This window comes from Mixophyes fleayi, chromosome 9 (genome assembly GCF_038048845.1).
Source record: "Mixophyes fleayi isolate aMixFle1 chromosome 9, aMixFle1.hap1, whole genome shotgun sequence".
Lineage (NCBI taxonomy): Eukaryota > Metazoa > Chordata > Amphibia > Anura > Limnodynastidae > Mixophyes > Mixophyes fleayi.
The window spans coordinates 9,009,800-9,035,051 of NC_134410.1; the positions used below are offsets into that span (position 1 = coordinate 9,009,800).

At 39.1% G+C, this 25,252-nt stretch overlaps 1 protein-coding gene across 5 annotated transcripts in view; it reads right to left on the minus strand.

The window, feature by feature from the left end:
• Positions 1 to 25,252, minus strand: part of DIAPH2 (diaphanous related formin 2) — an 828,187-nt gene that overhangs the window by 393,203 nt on the left and 409,732 nt on the right. For all 5 annotated transcript variants that reach the window (XM_075186343.1, XM_075186345.1, XM_075186342.1 and 2 more), the window contains one exon: positions 18,417 to 18,656. In XM_075186343.1, coding sequence (XP_075042444.1) covers positions 18,417 to 18,656 — 240 coding nt within the window. The remainder of the gene's footprint in view (positions 1 to 18,416; positions 18,657 to 25,252) is intronic.

Genomic DNA, 25,252 nt, shown 5'->3' on the forward strand with positions numbered 1-25,252 from the left:
TATTATTATGTACCAGAATACGGAGCAATGATATATAAGATTTTGGTGAGTAATGACACCAAAGAGCAAAGAGCAAGAGGGAAAAGTTACTTCACGGAACCCTATAACATATTGCTCCAATAATAGTAACAAAAGCTCCGACCCACTAACGCTCAGACAACAGAATAATTTAAACGTTCCCAGAAACACAATCATGTCACCGGATCTGCTGTAGAACCTGTGCAGAGGAACAGAGGACTTACAGAAAAGCAAAACATATTGATGGATGTTCTAATACTCATTATTGTATCATTATCTTTATCGCACAGTGGAAGTGATTGCGCTGTACGATAATGTCGCTACATATATAATGCAACATCAATTTCTGAGTGGGTAACATGAATAACGCCATTAAATAATATAGTACACATTTAAATACACAATTTATTTTTTAAACACTAGCCCTTAAACATGATACTTTATTATAGCAGTATAATGTAGCGTTATAACAGCGTGATGACAACAAGCGGCCCTGAGGCTGCGGATCAGGGGATACGACATCGTGTTACGTCTTCATTTGGTCCGGTTGTGTCCCAAAGAATTCTCTATGTATATATTTATATTAAGATTCTAAATTCATAATCATTAGCTGGGTAAGAACTACATCAACCAAATTCTCAATGGCTATTTTACATAGAAAAAAAACATCCTTAGAATATATTATTAATTATAATAATAATAATAATAATAATAATAATAATAATCAGTGCTTTTTTTGCAAGAAAAGAAGATGCCGGAACGCACATCACGTAGTCAGTCACTGTACACACACCCACACACGTCAGTTGTGTAATGAAACTTAACGGTCGCCGCCCGCAATAAGCGCTCAGCGCACGACCACACGACCAATCACAAGCTGAGCAGCGCCACAAGCCCAGCAGCGCCATCACAACCAGCGTGGACGAAGCACGCATGCATCGCACTCGACACACAAACAGCCGCATGCGCAGTTTTAATGGTTGTACCGCCGACCTGCTACGCTCGACAGGGCGATCCAAGTCCACGTGGACCAAACATCAAATTTTCAAAAGTTACTTTTAAAGCTTTGAAAAATCCGTCGAAAAAAGGTGCTGGTGAGTTCTATAACAAAAAAAGCACTGAAAATAATAACAACAATAATAATAATAGTAATATCTTCGGATGACCTCTGGGATGGATCCTAAACAGTTAAATAAAGACCATTCTACGGCTCAGATAAATAATCTGCGGCATCTGAACACTTGGACAGCAGAAAACTCTGTACAACAATGAAACACATTATCAGAAAAAGAAAAATTGCCAAAATTTCTTTGAAGGATCTAGCCAAGCACGATCCGCTAAGAGCTTTCATGGCACAAAAACACATTCGCTGAAATCCACGTCAATTGTTCACCTCCAGCATAATATCATGTGCGGAGGGCGCCCGCTGAGCGCAGAGCAGGCGGGATCAGTCCTTTTGTTTGTGTACACAACAAAACTTTTAGCAATATAAGGCGCCGGTACACTAAAATTAGCACTGTTGGAAGAGGAAATTCATTACAGCCTCCTTCGTTGATTATAACAATCAGACGCTCAATGATTTTTAAAACAAAATTATATATATATATATATCTCCTTCATTCACAGCAGAACAAAACCAGCATTTCAAAAAGGAAAACCATGGATTCGAGATGGGGATAATGTACCCCATACTGTAGCATATAAAAGCCACAGTGTCTGACAGGTATAAAGGAACATAATAAATGAGATATGACGTTGCTAGTAGTAATGAATACTAACGTGATTGAGTCACTAATAGCCATGTCTAACTGATGACATCACTGCTGGCCGGTTATACTGTAGGGTATACTGTATATTATTATAATGGGCAGCACGGTGGCTCAGTGGTTAGCACTTCTGTCTTACAGCACTCATGAGTTAGATTCCCGACCATGGCCTTATCTGTGAGGAGTTTGTATGTTCTCCCCGTGTTCGTGTGGTTTTCCTCCTGGTGCTCCGGTTTCCTCCCACACTCCAAAAACATACTGGTAGGTTAATTGGCTGCTACCAAATTGACCCTAGTCTATGTGTGTCTCTGTCTGTGTGTGTCTGTGTGTCTGTGTGTGTGTGTGTGTGTGTGTGTGTGTGTGTGTGTTAGGGAATTTAGACTGTAAGCTCCAATGCGGCAGGGACTGATGTGAGTGAATTCTCTGTACAGCGCTGTGGAATTAAATAGATGGTAATAGTAATAATAATAATTATAAGGATAGGAGAAGACACCAAGCAATTCACTCTTACAAATATGAGTAGTAGGTAAGGTGTATGGGCGAACGGGGGTCATAAATAAAGATTACTGGAAGAGGTTTATAAAAAGAATGAGCAGAACACTATTCAGAAAAAAAACAGCAAATAAATACATTTTTTTATGTGACTTGGCAGCTGTTAGCTGTAGGACTTGGCACACCAGTGGCAGCTGCCACCTGAGGCGTCTTCTAGTTAGTGCTGAGCAGCTACAAATAAGTTACAATTCACAAACCTGATTCTGTAATACCCATTAGGATGTATTCTGCTTTATTAGCGCACATCTGCAGCACAGAGATGTAAACGCTGACCTTGGACTAGTTATTTGTGAACAGTGATATCATAAACAAAGGACAAACACAACATGTACACCGCACAGTTTCCTCGCCATTTCTACATATAATGTAAATGTTTCACAGTGAGCACTAGATGTTGATTTATTTTGGTTGGGTGAGCAGCATTTTCCCCACAATATTTTGTGAAAGCTGCAACATTATAACTTACAACCCCAAAGATAAGCACAAAGCTTACATACTACATCTATAATCCAACATGGTTTGGTAATATATTCAAGACGTTCTACTATGTAACATATCTAAATGACAGGTATTTGCAATGGAGGACGGTTAACAAACCATGTGTGCATTACCATGCCTAATTGTGCTTAGCTGGCAACTAAGTAAACACAGACGGAAATTAGGTCCACCGTAATGGTTTAGCTGATTGTAGATGGGTATAGAAACTGGCAACTTGTGGCTCGCTAGCTGTTGTAAAAGAGATGTTGCCAATAGCAACCAATCAGATTCTAGCTGTCATTTTGTAGAATGTACTAAATAAATAACTAGAATCTGATCGGTTGCTATCAGCAAAATCTCCACTTTTTCAAACCCGCAGTTTAGTAAATCTAGCCCACAGGGTCATAAGTCAAATGTGTGCATGTAATGCACAGAACTCTTACCCACCTATCCGTCAATGTTTAGAAACGATGATGTCACAGCTGTCATATGAACAATGAAGTCATTAGAGATCAGAAGAAAAGGAAAGTGTGACTGATATATGATCACAGGTAGAGAGGAAAGCTGGTAAAAAGATGGAGAATCTGGTTAATATCTCTCTCTCTCTCTCTATATATATTATATATATATATATATATATATATATTATATATATATATATATATGTATCTCTATCTATGAATCTATCCATCTATATCTATCTATCCCTCTATCTATCTAACCCTCTATCCCTCTTTATCTCTATCTCTCTATATCTATCTCTCTATATCTATCTCTCTATATCTATCTCTCTATATCTATCTCTCTATATCTATCTCTCGCTACATACACATATATATATATATATATATATATATATATATATATATATATATATATATATATATATATATATATATATATATATATATAGACTAGTATTCCTTTAGAATGAGTATTTAAATTCTCACTATCAGTTCATTTCTAAGGGACTGAGAAACATTATTAACTACGACTACTGTTCAAATTGTGCTTGACACATACTAAGGAGTATTGTGCTATACTACGTTTTTATTAAGAGCACAGGCATAAACTAAAATATTTTGTACCCACATTGCTCCTCATCAAAACTAGCTACATCCTCTTCTGACTACAAGTGCTCCAACATAAAAGATAGTTAGATCTGTTACAATTAGATCACTCATTCACCACTACCAGTGAGAAACATTTGCTAAATAACTGTTATTATATGTAACTGTATTATATGTAAGCTAATGTAAGAAGAGAAAGTGAGTAACATCTAATGCTAGTGTTATTATTGGTATACATTGTCAGCCAGTGTGTTCCTTTATAGATACAATTGTGCTACAAGGTTTAGAATGTTATGATTCTCAGTTTAATTTAAGTATCAGTTTACTTATATTTAATTGTTACAAGGGTTACCAGAGAATCCTGCTGGGAAGCTAAACTTGTTATATATGCCCTAAGAGGTTACTAATCTTCTCAATGTTATTGGTATTTCTGAACACATAGCTAGTGGGGTAGGAAGAGGTATTATTTCATCCTTAAGACTGGATATGGTTGAATACATTTCATATATATAGAAGATTAAATGTAACGTTGACTGATCATAGTGCAACCCTTTCTAATTATAAGTTTAACATTGGATAATAATAAGTGAAGTGGAGTATTACTTCATCATCATCATCATTTATTTATATAGCGCCACTAATTCCGCAGCGCTGTACAGAGAACTCATTCACATCAGTCCCTGCCCCATTGGAGCTTACAGTCTAAATTCCCTAATATAGACACACACTCACACACACCCACAGGGATATAGACAGAGAGGGAGAGACTAGGGTCAATTTTTGATAGCAGTCAATTAACCTACCAGTATGTTTTTGGAGTGTGGGAGGAAACCGGAGCACCCGGAGGAAACCCACGCAAACACAGGGAGAACATACAAACTCCACACAGATAAGGCCATGGTCGGGAATCGAACTCATGACCCCAGTGCTGTGAGGCAGAAGTGCTAACCACTAGGCTACTGTACTTCATGTAACAACAGACAGGTATATTATACCATTAGGTAAAGTGGGGTACATTAATGAGTGTGTTGATAGTTGTTGACTACAGTGATTACCTGAGACAGTGAGGTACTGTTATATTTAAATGCATGTTTATATTTGATACTAATTAAATAAGTAATCCTGGTTAATTTGCAATAGTGGTTCAGGCTCATCTAATTTATTTGTAAATAATAATAATCATCATCATCAGCTATTTATATAGCGCTACTAATTCCGCAGCACTGTACAGAGAACTCACTTACATCAGTCCCTGCCCCATTGGAGCTTACAGTCTAAATTCCCTAACATACACACAGACAGACACAGAGACTATAGGTTCAATTTTAATTGCAGCCAATTAACCTACCAGTATGTTTTTGGAGTGTGGGAGGAAACCGAAGCACCTGGAGGAAACCTACACAAACACAGGGAGAACATACAAACTCCACACAGATAAGGCCATGGTCAGGAATCGAACTCATGACCCCAGCGCTGTAAGGCAGAAGTGCTAGCCACTAAGCCACTGTGCTGCAAAATAAAAAATAGGGGTAAATCCCTAAATTGAAACCTACATGCTCAGGTTCTGGAGTATTAATCCTAAATCTATCAAGATTCAGTTGGAAGGACTGTTCCATAGTTCTCAAAGGTGCACTAGTACCTGGTAACATGGGCTACCCTCTTAAACCGTTTACATAATAATAATAGTTTGTGAAGGAGCAGTTACAAAGGGCAGCTGGAGATTCTGAGAGGCATTCAGGGACACAGACATCCTGAGTGAGTCCTCTGCAGTATGTCAGAGAGAGTGTAACGGGCGTCTGAGCGGTCTGAAAGACAGAGGGATTAAGGAGAAAGAAACACCCTGAGAGAGTGAAGAAGTCTTTACAGTAAAGAATGGGAGAGCTCACCAGATACCTGAGTAGAGAGGAGCCATCTTGGACACAGATGCTGGAGACCTATGGGGATATGTAATCCATGTTTACCTTGTTAATGATCTTCTACTGAGTATTTTTATTACTGGTCAGGTAGGGAACAGGTTGTGAGACCTGAAGAGTAATTTTGTAAAATCCCTTTGGAGGACTTTGATCTAGTGCCAAGGCTGAAGTCTAGGGAGAGATAGGATCCTAGGATCCTATTGTTTATCTGGGGAAAAGCAGTGTAACCATGAGTTTTGGAACCAGCATTTACTATAGGAATTGTATGCTTATGCTGAAGAGGAAAGAGGGAACAGCGTGTGTATAAATTGTGGAATGTATTCCTATTGAATTGAAGGACAGACAGGCAAGAGAGTGTGCTTTTCTAAATTATCAGGAAAAAGTAAGCATTTTGTAGAAAGCAGGAAAATTACAAAGTGCTGCTGTGTGAAATTACATGTGTTACGCTGATGTTGAGGAATACAGATAACTGTGACATTGCTCTGTGATATTTGCAACTGTAATGTTTGTTTGCTGTGTGAAGGTGAAGTAGAGATCTGTGTTAGTAATACCTGATAAAATACTGCATAATTGTTCTCATCTGTTTATTGCAAATATTTTTGTATGACATGTGTTAGTAAAATTGAAGCAATTGTAATTGAGTTTAATGTATATTACTAGTGAGAAGTATTGTGGCTAGAGTAATATTGCAGGAGAGCAATTAAAAGGGTCAGAGGTACCTCTTAGTTTTATATAACACGTTAGACATGTTTAAAGAGTTATTAGTATTAGTCCTGTTCATTTGATATAGTAGAAACGTGTGTATCTAAATTGCTGTCTATGTATTGTGTTTGCTACACCCAAAGTTACCCTTAAACCACTGCTTGATTTAAAGAGATATATTTTAGATATATAAAACTTACAGAACCTTTAGGAGCCTGCGTCTCACTAATGAACGCGCCGATGTGGCTTCTAAAGACCGGCCTGGCATATTGCTGTTTCATTTGTCTGTGTTGTTTTAAGTAGGGGGAGGTGGAGGGTTTCTTATTCTCTCTCTGATGTTGCTCATTACAAAAACCATTAATCCATAAGGACCCTATTGAACTCTGACTAAGGTGGAGGCACAGCGCAAAGAAGGAAACAAGGTAAAAGTTTATATACAGACAGGAGGAGCCTGGGGTGGGGTAGCCTTCAATGTTAACCAAATGAACCTAAAATATTCATAAACTGTGCCCCCTTCAGCATTGCGCCCTGGTCATTCGCCCCTATTGCATAGGCCTAGTTATGGTTCTGCTGACGGGACGCACAAATCCGTACCACAGCGGGAAAAGAGGTGATACAGCAGTAATTAGAAGAACAATGTTTATGTATGAATTTGTAGACACAGCCATTGAATCTTGGTTCAGGTGAGAAAATAGGGTGACTTATAATCACGGTCAAATGAACATATGTTTATATTAGTGATGTTCAGGCTCGGTTCCTCGAGAACCGAACACACCCGAACTTAGGCGATCCGGCTCGGCACTTCCGCGTGCCCTCGGAATAGAAAACGAGACAAAACGTCATTGTTACGTCGTCGGATCTCAGGTCTCGCGATTTTTGGATTACTTTTTAAGAGCCAACATAATGGTGGGTAGGAGGGAGGGCGGACCCCCATTTTTCTTTTCTGCCACTGCTGTGTGCCAATGTGTCCTAGATGTGCTAGGAACTGCCGTGTGTTTGTGTCATTGCTCTGTCACTTACCATCCAGCCAGGTCGCTGCAGTATTTGTCCGAAAGTGTATGAAAATAATATTGTGACCTGTGAGGTGGTCAAAATTGACTGCAAATGACTTGAAGTTAGTGTTATTGAGATTAATAATAATGTAGGAACGAAAAAAGAGCAAAAATATGTGATTTTAGCATATTTTAGGATTTTTTCTAAAAAATCCAAAACCAAAACCAAAACACATGAGGGCGGTTTTGCCAAAACCAAAACACGAAGCTAATCCAGATCCAAATCCAAAACCAGTTCACGGGGGTCAGTGAGCATCTCTAGTTTAGATGTTTCTGCAATAGCCAGTCATCCTTTTTAATAACCCCATTCTATTTCCTCATAGGGAAAACAGAAATCCAGATTCCTGCCGCCTCTTGCTCCCTCGTTGCCGACGCTGTACACTTTTGGACGGATGAAGGGCACGCTAGTACTGTTTACTCTGACAAAAGCCGCCCATCAAGGAGGTCATCACAAACTTTCTGTTGTTTGTGGCCCTGAAGCGAGCTTGTTACTAAACAAAACACAATAAAAGATGACACATCTGCTTGGAGCTGACAAACAGTTCACCTATACACGTACCCAGCAAGGTCTTTCAAGTCAAACCCTATTGTTGCGTTTGATTTTCGCAGAAACACAGAGTACGTTGAACTGGCTCATGGAGCTATATTTCTTTATTATTATTTTTGTTATCGCTGAATTACTGGTGGAGGTAAAATGATTTGTGGATTTATATGAAACTGATGGTATTTGGAAGAAGTAGAGGAAGTCAACAGGCTGCATTCAAAGGGAAAATTTCAGCACACAGCCATTTGTGAATATACAATATAGTACAAGTCAGTGTTTAGATTTTTAAAGTGAAATTTCATTAACAATTGATGTTGCTTAACATAAGTAATTATGCTGGGTGTTGAAATGTTCTGGAAAAAGTCCTGATACTTTAAATAGGATTTCTACCAGAAAGTGCCTGTCCAAAACTCATAAACACACTGATTGTTATTTACTAACGCAAAGTTGAAAATCTGTACTAAAATCTTAGCAACCAAATTGTAATTAGCTTGTATCTGTTTAGTGAAGATTAGACAATGAAAATAAATGGCTGAATGGTTGCTATGGTTTCAGAGGGACATCTAAAGCTTAGAAATGTTAGTAAATAATACGAAGTGTTGCCGCAATTTGACAGATACATTGTGAATAACTGACCTTCCTTCCATTTGTAGCTATTGAAACTTAGTATAGACAGCACAATTAATTCCATTGTTATAGATTTTGCCAAGGAAGGCCAGATATTCACAACTTCTCTATCAAATATCAGCACCAGCGTGTTTCTGAATTTTCAACAGATGATTTCAGGGAGACAAAAATTGTATTTAAAATATCAGGAGTCATTGCTGCAAATACTCACATAATAGTTTTAATTTGGCAACATTATTTTTCAGTTGAGTGATCCTTTAGAGTTCTCTACAAGTAATATATAAACAATCCTCTCAATGTGAGCTTACATGTTCAAAAAGTTTTGTCATTACCGCTTTTAAATTGTATAAAATAACAATCCTTGCACTTTTGTGAGATTAAATGTCTCACTAACTAAATTCTAAGGATATAAAAAGTGACAGAGGCTCTATAAAGACAAACTTCTGATATGACGGTCGCCATTTTCAATGACGTCAAAACCCAGTGCCGTTATTACCTGTGATCAGGATGTTTCAGAAGACAGTCGGATACTTCTGTTGTCATTAAAAAAAGTCTGGATTTTTTTAAAGTCACGTTAGCCCTTATTTTGTCCATAAACTCGTTGTTGGTGTTATCTGCGCTGTTAATTAGTACCCCACCCAGGATTTTCACGGGATAATCAGGCCAATCAAAAGATAAATTACCGCTTGGCCCAATATCGCATCAGTGTGTACACTCCAACGATGAGCGATTATCGTTCCAAATCTCATCGGATCGTTTTGTTTGATTTTTAAGCCAAACGAAAAATCTCATTCAATGATTGAACAATGTTGTTCCAATCCTGCATTGTGTATGTACTCAGGACCAGCAGTGTCCATAGATCTCTATGGAGGGTGCAGAGTCACCATCTTTTCAGCCAATGGTTATGACAGATATGTCAGATCTGACCGTAAATCTTGTAAAATGTGTTTATTGTGTACACATGGATCTGCTGCTGATCGGGACTTTATTTTTTTATTTTTTTTTGTAAAATCGTTAAGGATATTGCATCAGCAGAAATTTTGTATAGTGTGTACCCAGCCTTATATTTAAGAGCAAATCCATCGTCTAAATTTTGTACCTGGAAAAAAACATTTTGTGCAGAGCGGAAAGTAGACAAAAATGCAACATAATTTGTCAGGGGTGGGGCAGGGGGCTAGCCCAATTCTAAAATGTAGTGTGAAAATAGAAAGTGTGTTACGTGTACCATTAGCCATGAAAGTTACATTTTTGTTTCATTTGTTTACCTTGTGGTACAATATAGTTTGCTTGGCTCCAAATTCTGCACCCAGACAAAATACTGCGCCTAACTGTACGTTATCCTCTCCTACCAGCAGAACTGCAAGGTCCCAGGCTCAGCAGTCACACATTAACCCCTGGTGTACGGCGGGTGTTACAGAAGACAGAACGTAATTACACATTGCAGACGACTGTGCTCCTGCTAGACCTATCATTGATGTTCAGGATTCGTTTCATCCCTTTTATTTTACATACGTTTTAAGTATTCCATAGTATAATCTTTTTATGTATATACCTTGAAACTCCACGATCAATTAAATTATACAATTCATTGTATTTTGTTTCAGGTTTGGAAGAATCTACAGTCTGTGCTTAAAGCTCAAAGTCACGTTCACCTTGTATCGGTGGGTTGATTGGGTATGTGGAAATATTTTGGGGTGATTCAAATCGGTTGATATACCTTTAAATGACCCCCCATTGGCAGCAGCAACACAGTAAGTGATTCGACTCAGTATTTGTAGCCTGGGTAAACGATGGATCTGAGATTGAGCGGTGGGATCGATTAACCCCTTGCAATCACATAGAGGTCATTATATTTGCTGAGAGTGTGTTGGAGACTAATCTAACTGGTCAAACTCAAAACTCCCCTATTGGAAACACTGAGGGGCGACTGAACAAAATATTGTTATGACATTTCCTGCAAAATTTCTGCTTTTATACTATACGTTAAAGTTTACACTCATAGATTAGTCAGACGTAGATTTTCCTCCCGTGTATAATAAGACGTTCCCCTGGCCTCCAAACATTCCATAAAAATTCACCAAGTTTATCAAATTCCCAAACTTTTTAGCCTTCCTAAAATATCCAACCAGGTTACTACCCCTCTAAGCAGTTCATGCAAAATGCAAATTCTCTTTCAATACTCAAGCACCCAACTGCCCCCCAAAACACCATAACTGTGTAGTCGGATCATCCAGAACCACTAAACAATTTTTTTCCCATTGCAATCTGAATGAACCATTAAGCAACCTGTGGAACCTTATGTATCAAACGTATATTGTTTTATAGATTGTAAGATAGTGAGCAGACTCTCTTACCACCTTGTCCATTTGTTATTACCTAATCTTGTTTTATTATTGTTTGTTTATTCCCAAGATGTACAATTCTGCAGACTATGCTATTTCAAAAAAACAAACCTGTAAAAAATAATTGAGCTGAACGGTTGCACGGTGGTTAGCATTGCTGCCTCACACTAGTGGGGCCACAGATTCTGATCATGGTACTACCTTATGTCCAGTTTGTATGTTTTCTCTGTGTTCAAGAACATACGGATAGATTAATGTTATTGTTGTAGAGAATTAGACTGTAAGCTCCACTGAGCCAGGGACTGAGGTTTGTAAAGTGTTGGGTAATATGAAGACAGAAAGAAGAAAGAAGAAGAAGAAATAGCTTAGTCCACAAAACAGATACGCTGTCTATAGGTGACAGATCCGCTCCAGATTACATAAGGCTCTCCAGTAGCTGTGAAATGCTAGCAATGCATGCTGGTACTTGTAGTTCCACCACAGCTATAAAGCCACAATTGCCTTGTGTGGGAGGTATGAATGTGCGAGTTACAACCCTTACCTACACCCATATCCTGTTATCTGGTTTCTGATCATCTGTTCAGCATTATTACATTTTCATTGCTCCCAGAAACTTCCTAACACTACTTAAAGGACACCTTGATTCCTGTGCATGTAGGGATCGCTGTCTGTCTGATTACTTGAAATGTGTTCAGATATATAGCATGTCATTCTTTTGTAAAGTCAGATACAGACATCTTACCTTGAGACATAGCCAGCAACAAAACAACTTAACGGTATCCAGCCATAAATCATAACGTTCTATAATTGTGCTGAAAAGGACACACTTTGTTAAAACGGATGTATGTTTGTAACAAGATGAATGCAACCGTGTTCTGTAAAGTCCTAAAAGTTTGTGATGCAATAAAATTGTTTGTGACAACTTGCTGGAAAGTTCTGTACTCTAAGATGAATCTATATTTTTTCCCAATTAAAGGGATACTATGATGCAATAAATTGCTCTCTGTTTTCGGTCTTTAAACAAAGTTCAGTGTCAGATAGTCAATGCTGGAAGCAGTTTATACTCAATTTTATATAGATGGGATCCAGTGCAGCAGGAAATATCAGGTCTGCTCAAAAATAAGGTCTCATCTGGTGATGCTTTTACAAAGATGGGTTTTTAGGGGGGGGGCCTTGTCCATTATGTAATTAGCAAAAACTGGGAAACAGATGTGATGTATTCTCATCCGGGCTGGCTGCCCCCAGTAAGGAAATATGTATATGTATAGAGGAGCTATTTAACAGCAAACTAAATGCTGAATACTAAATAGTCACTATATATTATAGCTATCCATTAACACACTAACCATAGTCTAATTGAGACAAGAAGGAACTAATTTAAAACACTTCATTGTGCAGTTTTACCTAACCCTGTATAATGAATTCAACCATTAAGTTGAAGCAGTCTGTAGACAACTTTGTTGTATCGCTAATTGATTGTGTTTCCTATTTGTGAACAACTTCGTTCCATTCTGCCAAAGCAAATGCCATTTGTTGCCTTTCGGCCAATACAATTAGTGTCGACAGAGAGGAATATAATTTCCAATGTGGATAAAAAAAAGAAAGACAACTATATTTCGCTAAATAGGAGGTGCACAAATTAAACAGGTACATGGTATTTCTATAGGAGGAAGCAGGGAAATCTTCCAGCTTGAGACAATAATAATGTACCCCTATGTACATGCCTTTTCTGCAATATCATTTGGCCGTCTTGTTGTGTGTTCTCCCCATGTTTGCGTGTTGTTTCCTCCAGGTGCTCCGGTTTCTCATACACTCCAAACACATACTAGTAGGTTAATTGGCTGCTATCAAATTGCCCTTAGTCTGTCTCTGTCTGTGTGTGTGTGTGTGTGTATATTCGGGAATTTAAACTGTAAGCTACAATGGGGCAGGGACTGATGTGAGTGAGTTCTCTCTACAGCGCTGCGGAATCAGTGGCCTGATGATGATGATGATGATGATTATAACATAAATAGAAGGTATTCTTCTGTATCCTTCAGTCATGGTTGTTGCTAAACATTCACTTTAAACATGAGAGTCATTGTATTTGAATTCCTGAGTTGTATCCAATATATATATGGACAAAAAAAGGTCCTAAAATAATATATATCTGCAATTTTCTGAAAAGTGGGAGATTCAGGAAAAGTTTCTCCTTTAAACTAAACACACAACATTCTATTTTTCATGAATTTTGTACCTTCCATGCAAACGTTACTATTAGGTCCTAACTGCGAACACTTTGCTGGAGGACAATGTATTTCCCAGAAGATCACTGTGTGTCTGTGCAGTGAATCCAGCATTTGATTTGGAAATCCTAATCTCTTCTCCTCTATAACAACATGATGGGATCTCCCTGCAGATCACAGTGATTTCATATGAAGTTTGGCAGCGACAGGTGTGTGCGTGTCCCTCCGAGATCGATGCTAGTAACACCTGTCAGATCACTGGGGCGATCTGGGATACCTGACGAGCTGATTACTGAGAGCCCGGATGCATCTCACAGAAGGACGCAGGAGTGATAACTATGAACCGGGCTGGTAACTTATTCAATGTAAAGTGATAATGCACTGATTGATTTACTGCTGATAATCGTCAGATACACCTTTTTAGTCGGCTAATGCATTCAGCCCTGGTACCTGCAAGACAAAGCTTGAGATCTTGAAATCTTGGATTTGTATATAAGTTACGTCCAGATTTTTATAAACGCCAGTTGCGTTCCGGTTACGTCTGAAGATGAATCAACATATTTTTAAATCTGGTCAATTAAATCTAAGGGGGGTATTCAATTGACAAGTTTTTTTTTTCCCACTGCGTTGAAAAAAAAAAAAAATCTCCCGCGGGTTTTTAATAGTGACCGTTTTTAGTTAACGCAGCGTGAAAACTCGTGCAATTCAATTTAAAAAGTGGGAACGCTGCCCTTGCACGTTTATCATTGTGTTTGCGAATTTTTAGGGGAGTTTTAACGCGGTCATGTATAACAAAAAAAGGACTGGCACACATTTTCATACATTAGATTGCATTACACAACCATTCTAGCTGATAATATCTACATTACAGTACTTTCGTTAACTATTTTTTACTATAGAATCATCTATACCATGTCAAAACACATTAGTAGAAAAACATACAAAAATATACTTAGTGATTTTTATTTCTTTTATGTTTTTTTTTATTTCATTATTTTTTAACAAGAAAATCATGTTAGGCATTAGTGATATACATAGCTTATCTATTTTTTTCCACATTATTACATGATTTCAAGTAGTTTTCAGAGGTTTTTTATTTTTAGCACACCCCAAAGAGGTGCGAGATAAAACAGCATATTGGCCTGTTTAACGCATTAAAAAACAATTGAATAGCTTTCTACACTTCCTACACTTTAAATAGAACTTGTACTGGAGCGCAAGAGGACCGTTTATTTTAAAAAAATGGAGCGTTGAAAATGGACTTGAGTCGCGGGTAAACTTAACCCGCTCAAGACTGATAAAAAAAAAAAACAGCGTTAAAATGACTTAACGCGGTCTTAAAAAGAATTTTGCGGTCAATTGAATACCCCCCTAACCAGGACAGCTACAAAACATATGATCAACATGTTTTAACAAACAGATACGTATTTAAAAATCTAATTCCATTATTTATTATAATAATAATAATAATAATAATAATAATAATAATAATTCATATATTTTTCAGAAACTACCCCAGGGCAGAGGCTCCCATATAAATCTGCACACTGGATCCTGCAGAAGGATGTATTGTACTACACGCTAAGCTCCAGAATTCTGATGGGACAAGTCGTAGAACGCGGCTGATGCTCACTTAACAAGAGATGCACGATTCATTTCCGGCTGGCTGTGCTGACCACTGACCGCAGCGTGGTTAATGTACCATACACAGCTAAACCAGGTTAATCCATGCTTGATTCATCCGTAGATGTGAGCACGTACAAGTCCTAAGCGAGAAACCAATCTTATAGCCTGTATTTATAATGCACTACTTAATCCCAAATCCTTGTTTAATCCAAAATGAAAAAAAAGAAATAAAAAGAGAAGATTGCAAACTGGCTCCGATTAACTGTATCTGACTGCCTCTCTCCCATAAATAAGCACAGTCTGCCGCTCTAATTACGGGGACGCGTTTGCTTTTCATTTTCACTTATGCCTTTAATTTTGCAGTGTCACTCATAATTACAGCTCCGGAGAAAGCCGTTCTTCTATTCTTTCCTTTCCTGTAATTTTTTTTTTTTTTTTTTCTAAGACAGAGTTTTCATTTTCTGTGTTGACAGACTTTTGTTTTGAATCGTCTCAGGTTATTGAGTCTTTTTAATAATTGAAATGCCAAAAAAGCATTTGCTTGTAAGGAAAAAATCGTCAAGCAACGGTCAAAATGCAAAGTGACGTCATAAAATCAAATGAACTTACCTGGGACAAATAAAACAGCTACAGTGAAATATTTACATGACAGCAGGTAACAATATGTGACACCTTTTAGCCTTTCACATAAGAATAATGAAACATGTGACATGGGGGAAACGCGTTAAGAACTGATCATTGCATTTTTAATAATATTTCTAGAATAAACATTTGACAACTGACACCTCTACTATTAAGCTACAATGCTGCCAAACTGCTAGTCTCCATATGTGTTGTCGAAGCCCCTCCCCTTTGTACTTCCCAGTGTGTGTGAGTGGGCACTCCACAGGCGTAGGCAATTTACTCTTTATAGATCCCATCATTTTATTTGCTGCACCAGTGGTAAAGGTTTTTTCCTATAAAATATAACTCCTGTGCTATATCTATTTGTTAGATACACTCTCTAGTGGAGTGTAACTAGCATTCGCCATTACTGAATCTTCAGTGAACTTTGGGGGTGGGGGGTATATGCAGGGCCGGTGCTAGGGTCAAAATCCGCCCCCCCCCCCCCCCCACGTCTTTCCTTACCTTAACTTGACTCTTAACGTCCCTTACTGACACTGTCGGGCCGTGATGATGATGTCACGCCCAACAATCAGTGAGTGGAGGGGAGGAGACGGAGCGCCCCATCAGCTGTTGGAGGGGAGGGCCGGCGGTGGTGATCCATAGCCCCGCCCCCCCTCCCCGTGGATCTATCTGAAGCTGTGCGGCAGCCATGGAAGGTATGCTCAGAGGTTTAAAGTACCATAATAAAAGCATTTTAATTCTGTGGCGCCCACCAGAGCCCGGAGCCCTAGGCAACTGCCCAACCTTGCCTAATGGGAGCGCCGGGCCTAGGTAAATGTAGTTATATGTATAAGGTCAGCAAACACTTACCCCCTCTCTGAAGATGGCAGAAACAGTACAGGTACGCTCTAGATACATTCTAGCTAGAGTGTATCTACGAGTAATATACTGGTTATATTTGCAAAATAGACCTTTAAAAAAAAAAAAAAGGTCCACATAGGTGGATTTGTCACTGATTACTCTGGGTTGTCCTAATTTTGCAACTACATTAATACTAGAGATGCTCACTGACCCCCGAGAAGTGGTTTTGGTTTTGGATCTGGATTAGCTTCGTGTTTTGGTTTTGGTAAAACCGCCCTCGTGTGTTTTAGTTTTGGATTTTTTTTTAGGAAAAATCATAAAATATGCTAAAATCACATAATTTAGCTTTTTTTTTTATCCTTCATTACTATTAACCTCAATAACACTAATTTCAAGTCATTTGCAGTCAATTTTGACCACCTCACAGGTCACAATATTATTTTCATACACTTTCGGACAAATACTGCAGCGACCTGGCTGGATGGTAAGCGACAGAGCAATGACACAAACACACGGCAGTTCCTAGCACATCTAGGACACATTGGCACACAGCAGTGGCAGAAAAGAAAAATGGGGGTCCACCCTGCCTCCCACCCACCTGTATGTTGGATCTTAAAAAGGAATCCAAAACTCGCGAGATCCGAGATACGATGACGTCACAATGACATTTTGCCTCGTTTTCGATTCTGAGGGTGCGAGAGAGTACCAGAGCCGGCTCGGTACTCGAATCCCCTAATTTCAGTGTTCGGTTCTCGAGGAACCGATCCTGAGCATCTCTAATTAATACTAATAAAAGAAATTGCATCTAATGAATATTTGCATGCATATTATAATGTAGCTCACTATACACTATAAGTACAGAAGTGTATTTGAGTTATTGAAATGCGGGTGTATGTGGAAATCACGATGCTATTTTAGTCCATATGAGTGTGTGCGGATGAAAAAATATTTGCATAGAAAATGACTGTTTACTGGAGCTGGGGTTTGGTAAAAGGAAACATGTAAAAGAGGCATATACAGGGTAAACACGTCCGTGTGCAGGATTTGCAGTGGTGGGGGGGTAATGGGGAGTATAATTAAGGATTAAGATCTAACCTATTGAAGCAAGTATTATTCGGGAGTACAACAGTGACGTGAGAGTTAGTTAGTAAGATTGTGATTACTGTGTATAATGTACAGGGAACACACCGCAAAGATATTCTGTCCTTCATTTCCGCTCTCTGTGACTGCCGAGTATCAGAGAATACAACGTATCTATTTTCCCCTCAGTTTCTCACTACTGGGCTGTAATTTGTTTTATGCATTTTAGAACAGGAGAAGAATACAAGATTTGATACATTTGTTCTATATTATTATAGATTTCCTTTAATGTCATTGGCTGCAGAATCAGCCCTGTAGAATGATGTAAACAGGTAGATCGGAAAAGTCAGAAGAGTTTTCGATGCGCTAAGCTACCGTCTGTAAAAGTTCTCTGAATTCGTTAAGTATAGAACTTGTAATCCAATAACTCAAACCAACAAAACAACAGATAAATAACAGTAATATCTGATTCACCACTGTTTTCTCAGGCTGGGTACACACCTATGCAAACTTACTTGACATGCAATTTCTGTACCGATTTCACCAGCCACTGCATAGGCAAACCGAGGGGGGTTTCCTAGTGCCTGGAAAACCCCCTCCAAGCCTGGGGCACTGTATAATTGAGGTGGCTGGACCCTGCCCCCGCTTCACACAGCTCTGCTTGAAAAGGGAGATCTGCGTGCACCTAACAGTAGTGCACGCAGCATTGCACATGTATATTATGGGGATAGGAAGAATTGGAGAGCAGCCAAACACTGTCTAAAATTATAGCCACGCCCCCATGCATGCTGGTCACGCCCACTTTTTATCATGTGATCTGCACGATGATTGCATAGGTGTGTACCCAGCTGACCTTTGCCCCTGCAGGCTGGATATGGTACAGATCCCAATTTCCTGGTTCTCTAACAGTTCAGTAGATGCTCAGGATACATTGTGCCAGAGGGGAATATCTTACCTTGCAGAGAAAGCTGATGTTAAAGCCCAACGACTGAGCATTTCTGGAACCCGCATTCATGTAATTCCCCACCAGCAGCACCAATTCTAACATCCTCTTGAAGTTTTCGCTCTTCTTCAGCTCCTCACAAGCCAGTGTTACCGCTATGATATCGGGTTTGATGTTGCTAATGTGTTCGTCAAACGTCAGCCGGAAGAAAATACCGTTCAGTCGCGGTCGCAGCATCTTCACCGTACTCATCTATAGATACAAAACAAAGGGGAGGATTATGAACTTGGTTTTGTAGAACCACAGAATGATTTGTGTGCGTTCCCGCTATTATAATACGTCCCAAAGTTTTAAAGGGACCTTTAAGTGGAATGTGGGTCATTCTGCCCTCTAGTGCACAGACACGTCAATGGACGGTGAGAATAACGTGGCAGGTTCTCTTTCAAGACCCCAGAGACCACTGAGAGAACCTACGAGGTGCAGCTCGTACAACCTGTTTAATAAGTGTAATTATACAAATACTGGAATAATAGGGATACAGAGGACATAGTAGCCATTGAAACAGTATTTGATTATAATGCAAGGCAAACTTTAGTATGGGAACCATATTTCAAGTTTAATGGAATACATGGGTGCAAAAAAAAAAATTACCTTTTGGGTTTGGGGGGGAAATAATTACTTTAATACTATAAGGACTATTAAGCAGACAAAAGTTCTGAGATCAGTCATTTAATATGCTGAATCTACTGATTACAGATCACACCTATTATGCTCATTAATTGCGGTTCCATCTAGTGCAGTTTATAATTGTACTTTTGTGTTACCATAGGCAAACCGAGGTAAGGGGGGGGGGGGGAGTTCCTAGTGCCTGGAAACCCCCTCCAAGCCCGGGCACTGTATAATTGAGGTGGCTGGACCCTGCCCCCGCTTCACATGGCTCTGCTTGATAAGGGAGAGCTGCATGCACCTAACAGTAGTGCACGCAGCATTGCCCATGTATATTATGGGAATAGGAAGAGTTGGAGAGCAGCCAAGCACTGACTAATATTATACCCACGCCCCTATGCATGCTGGTCACGCCCACTGGTGGCGTGGTGTGGAAACCCCCCTCTACAAACCCTGCGTTTGCCCCTGGTTACATATTATAACACACAAGCCTTTGGGATGATGCTGGACTCGTTACCTGGTATACAAGCCCTAAAGATCTAATCACAATTTTATTGCACTGAAATCTCACTACTCGTATTGGTTTATGCTGCTGGGATGCGAAAGCAATTTGTCCCGGGAGGGATCCAGCAAAGCCGGAGAGGTTTCAGCTGGATCCCACAGAAATAGACCAGTCACACCATCCTGAAAGGAGAGGTGAGGTCTATGGAGATGGCGATAAGTGTCGGTAATTAGGTTAATGTTGCACAAATCTTTGATTTCTCCAGCGTTAACCCTTTGACGAATATGAAAAAGTGGTAAAAGAGCCACTGGAATTTTCACCATTTGTTAAATAGAACCTTAAACAGGTTAAGAAGAAACAACAAGGATAACATATAAATGGCTGCATATAGTCCCAGTATAGAGTAATTATATACAGCGACGGATTATGTTATATGCCGTTCAGTATGACTGTAACCCGCCGGAGTGGGTATATGCAGAAAATCACACAGTGTTTAGTGTAATTATACACTGAACAGCGATAAAAAAAAACATTCTGTGTGGTTCCACATTGAAGTACTCAATTATAGTAAATACATGACTTGATGAGGTAATATTTTAAAATATGGAAAACAGGATCACTCAGCGAGAAAAACGGTTCGGTAAAAGGAAACAAAATCACGGGTAAAATGAACCATAATTGAAAGCGAGTGAATGAAACTTTGTCAGAGGGACGATAAAGATATTTCCTCAGACCGTCACTTTTACGATGGATTTGATGTATCATTGTTATATTCAGGTGTTTTTTATGTAAATTGCTACAAGTAATAAATATTTTCATTCACCAGCCTAAAAATACACCATTATAATAGGGGGGAGACATTGTATAAATTAGATTTTGGTGCAGACAGCATGAATATAACATTGTTAGAATAAAACTTTATTAATAGAAACAGATGTCTTTAATGTTTAACTAGACCAAAATGTAAGGCAACCTAAAATAAAATACGTGAGGTAAATATGGGAATGCTGCGAGTTTCCCATTGCGTCTGGTGGCGGTCGCTCCGGCTCGGGTGGGCTGTATTTGGGTTGTCAAAGCCCCTCCTACTTAAGTTCCCATTCATGTAAATGAAAAAAAATCACAGACAAGGAGCTTTGATATCTTCAACATCTAATTCAACCCAAAACATTATCTTTTTAAGTTCTGAATGGAATTAGCCTTTAAGAACGTGAATGAGAATTGATTTGTTTTCGTCAGGATCTTGGTTCCGGTCAGAGCGGACTCTTATACACAGACATAGGAGTGTAAAATTATAGTCTGCTATGGTATTTGCATTTCATAATCATCATCATCATCGTCAGCTATTTATATAGCGCCACTAATGCCAGAGCGCTGTACAGAGAACTCACTCACATCAGTCCCTGACCCATTGGAGCTTACAGTCTAAATTCCCTAACACACACAGAGACAGAGAGAGAGAGACTAGGGTCAATTTGATTGCAGCCAATTAACCTACTGATATGTTTTTGGAGTGTGGGAGGGAACCAGAGCACCCAGAGGAAACCCACGCAAACACGGGGAGAAGATACAAACTCCACACAGATAAGGCCATGGTCGGGAATCGAACTTATGACCCCAGTGCTGTGAGGCAGAAGTGCTAACCACTGAGCCACCGTGCTGCATTTTAGTCTGAATCATATGTAAAGCATGCCTCTGGCATTTAAACAAACCTGTCATCTACGGCGGTGGGGGAAGCCAGTTTGTGGGGTGAGAGTATGTGAAAATGCATCCAATCAATTCAAAAGGAATGTGTGACATTACTGAGGCATCGGGTATAAAGTACCTCAATCGTGCCTCAGTGAGCGATGTCCTATTTCCCAAGGAGAGTTTCAAATTGTAAACATCTGTCACTGCAAATGTTTGTCCTTTGCATTGCTTTTTTCCAATATTAATCAATTGCCCAATAAAATATTATTTATTCTTATAATTTAAAAAAAAATATATTATTATTATTGACACGTTGATATTTATAAAATAAAGGACTATTTACAATACAGAAAAAAAGTACATTACAATCAAATTCAATAAACCGGACATGATGTAGTGCTTCAAGGTCTATCCAGACACTATTGCAGATCAGATTCACAGGCTCAGAAGCAAACAGTCCCTATTTTAAAATGTTGCAAAATGCCTCATGCCTCAGTGAATTGAAAGAATTGCATTTTATGAATATTTGTCAAGTCCAAAAATGGTTTCCTCCATTGTGTATAGGTGAGGGGCCACGTCAACATTTGCATAATTTTATTTTGTCATTAAATCAATATGCAAATCGTCATCGCAGATTTGTGGGACTTAGGTCTGACATTAACTCATATAAGATTCGACTGATTCATAGCTTTAAAAGAGTATATAGCGTAATAGACTAAGACATATATTTCAATTGATTTGATTTCTTACATGAGAGAAGAGGGAATGCAGTTATTTGACATTTAAAATGGCTGCCGCTCTTTGACGTTGCCATGACAACAGTAGTTGTTTGAGGAACGTCATTATAATCTTCAGAAATATAAAGGAGCTCTCGAAAATAAGCCTCCGGCGCTTCAAACTCGGGACGAAAGGAACAATTCACTATCCTTAATTAAGTCTGTGATTTACGGGCCAGTGAAGAGCAATATAATAGATGATATATTTCTACCAAAGCCCTCAGACCTCCCACAAAAATATCAAAATGCTTAAAGTAAATCGTGTGCAAACATAGACAGAAATGACATCGGTGCCATATCCTCTGAGAAAATGAGGGGTGCCCGGACAAAATGTGTGCCCCCCAAAATAGTAGTGTATGACGGCTAAATAAAATGGAGGACATGATGGGGGAAGGAGAGGTGCAGTCTGGGATATGCACAAATATAATGAATAATGGGATAGAGAAAAAAATGTGTATTATTATTGTTTATTTAAATAGCACTGACATATTAAGCAGCGCAGTACAGAGAACATCTGTCATACTTGCCCATTCTCCCGCAAATTCCTGGAGACTCTCGAATTCCAGGTAGGACGCCCAGAAGAGCAGGCCATTCTCCCGCATTCTGGATGGGGACCTCCAAGACACGATGCCTGGCAAATCCTGTAATTATGGCCCCAGCCCCCTTGGCGCAGTTCCACAATGATTTCATAGTGTCGCAGGACAGGGTCAAAATTACACGTTTTGCCGCTTCCACCCCCCCCCCTCCTTAATTGCCCATAGGGGGTAACAGAAAAGGTCGGCAAGTATTATATCTGTCAATCACATCAGTCCCTGCCCCATTGGAATTTAGGGTATAGATTTTCTATCTCACATCCACTTACACATGGGTCCATTTTGCCACAAGCCAATGAACCTGTTTTTGGACCGTGGGAGGAAGCCCACACAAGCACAGGTAGAAGATACAAGCTCCACATAAATAGGATCTTTGTTGGGAATAATTTGTGATTGGTTGCCAAGGTAAACAATCTTTTTCCTTTGCAATTTTTCATAAATGCCCCTGAATATTTATTTCACCTGCGAAAATAGCAATCTGCATTGTAACTATAACTTGAATTATAATGTGGATGCAGCATTATCCGACTAGAGACACACATACAGTACAAATTCATTTCTCGCAGGACAAGCAGCAGGTATAACGTAACACCAGCAAGGACACCTAACATGTATTGACATGCTGATGGCAATCACTGTCTCATGAATTAAGTTATGACCGTCGGACTCTTATCGCTGCTTTCAGCTTGACAAATGTTTCCCCAAATTTTAATCCACTCAACGTGCGAGGGGGCAAAGAGTAAATTGTCGCCTCGGGGAGTGAATTATTTTAGGAGGAACAGGAAAAGCAGAAAAGGTCAAAATGTCTCCAAAATGAGTTGTGTTTCCCACCGTGCTGAGAGTTTTGCTTTTTCAGAATACTAAATACGAAATGATGATGATAAATGAAAAACTCCCTCGGCATATGTCTGTACTACAAGTCTCCGCGGTGCAAGGTACTGACCTTAAGTGGCCATATATAGTGGGAAATTCTATGTATAAAGCCCAGCTGTAGACATAGTAAAAGAGATCTGGTTTGTGACAGAGAAGGGAGGAAATACACCATCACACATTCTCTATTGAATAAGGCAAAACAATGAATTAACCTTATTAATTACTGTATAACAATTTGGACTATTGGGTTCAATTGTCCATTTAGTAATAATTTGATGCAATATGAATTTGCAAATAGTATTAATACATAAACGTTTCCATACCTTGACAGGACGTAAGATAACGGATACCATATTATAATATCAATGCTTAGGGGACTCCTGCTGTGTTATTAATGAGATTGTTGTCAAAATTGAATCTCGTCATTGAGGTTCACATCATGCCCATTTCCCTAGGAAGTGGGCTGATGCTAATTAGGATTTGTTGGATGAAGGTTGAAGGATGAAGTCTCTGACCAAAATCAAGGGGGACGAAATGCGTGGGGTCCCCCCCCCAATCTTACTATTACCAGCACTAGGGTTTTTCAGCCTGGACAACTCACTGCTATTCCATACTGTCTGGCTAATGCAGCAGAGGATTACTATATAGTATAGAGTCCTATAGGAACAAAATCTGCATTCACACATTACAACGAACGCTCAGCCAGTTTGCAGAGATTGAACATAACAAATTCCTTTCCCCATCAACAACAAAACTTTGAGCTAATTGTAAATTACAATCTTATGACGAGCTGCAAACTAACAAACTGTGCATCATTTTTATTAATGGTTTTTTAAATTAATTCTAATGTAAATGTGATTGTCTCGTTTTATTTTTCTTGATAAGATGAATATTCAGGTCCATAGTTCTCTATTAATGATGAGTAATCCCATGTCAAAGCATCTTCTTCTCTGAGAATATTTTACAATCACACAATGTCTTTTTACTAGGTCTGATTAGAGCATTGATTATTCCACTAAAAACGGTTCTTAGCGGATTAGTGAATCTCATACGTACGTTGCAAATAAGAAAAGTTTCTAGGACCTAGAATATAAAGTATTTTTCATTTTTATTGCGGTGTGAATTGCTACATATTTTTTGTGTTATTTAAACAACGAGATTTGTTAAGGCTGGAGGGGATGTTGTAGAGCTGTGAAATACACACACACACGTATATATCCTGACAATCTCAATGCTTACCTTACAATGGGAGTGATTCAAATAATCATCATCCTCATTTATTTATATAGCGCCACTAATTCTGCAGCGCTGTACAGAGAACTCACTCACATCAGTCCCTGCCCCATTGGAGCTTGTAGTCTAAATTCCCTTACACATACACACACAGACAGACACACAGACACACAGAGAGACAGAGAGAGACTAGGGTCAATTTTGAAAGCAGCCAATTAACCTACTAGTATGTTTTTGGAGGGTGGGAGGAAACCAGAGCACCCGGAGGAAACCCACGCAAACACGGGGAGAACATGCAAACTCTACACAGATAAGGCCATGGTCGGGAATTGAACTCATTACCCAAGTGCTGTGAGGCAGAAGTGCTAACCACTAAGCCACTGTGCTGCCCACCAATTTATATTCACAATTTATCTATCAAATATCAGCACCAGCGCATTTCTGAATTTTCAACAGATGATTTCAAGGGGACAAAAAATGTATTTCACATATCAGGACTCATTGCTGCAAGTGCTAACC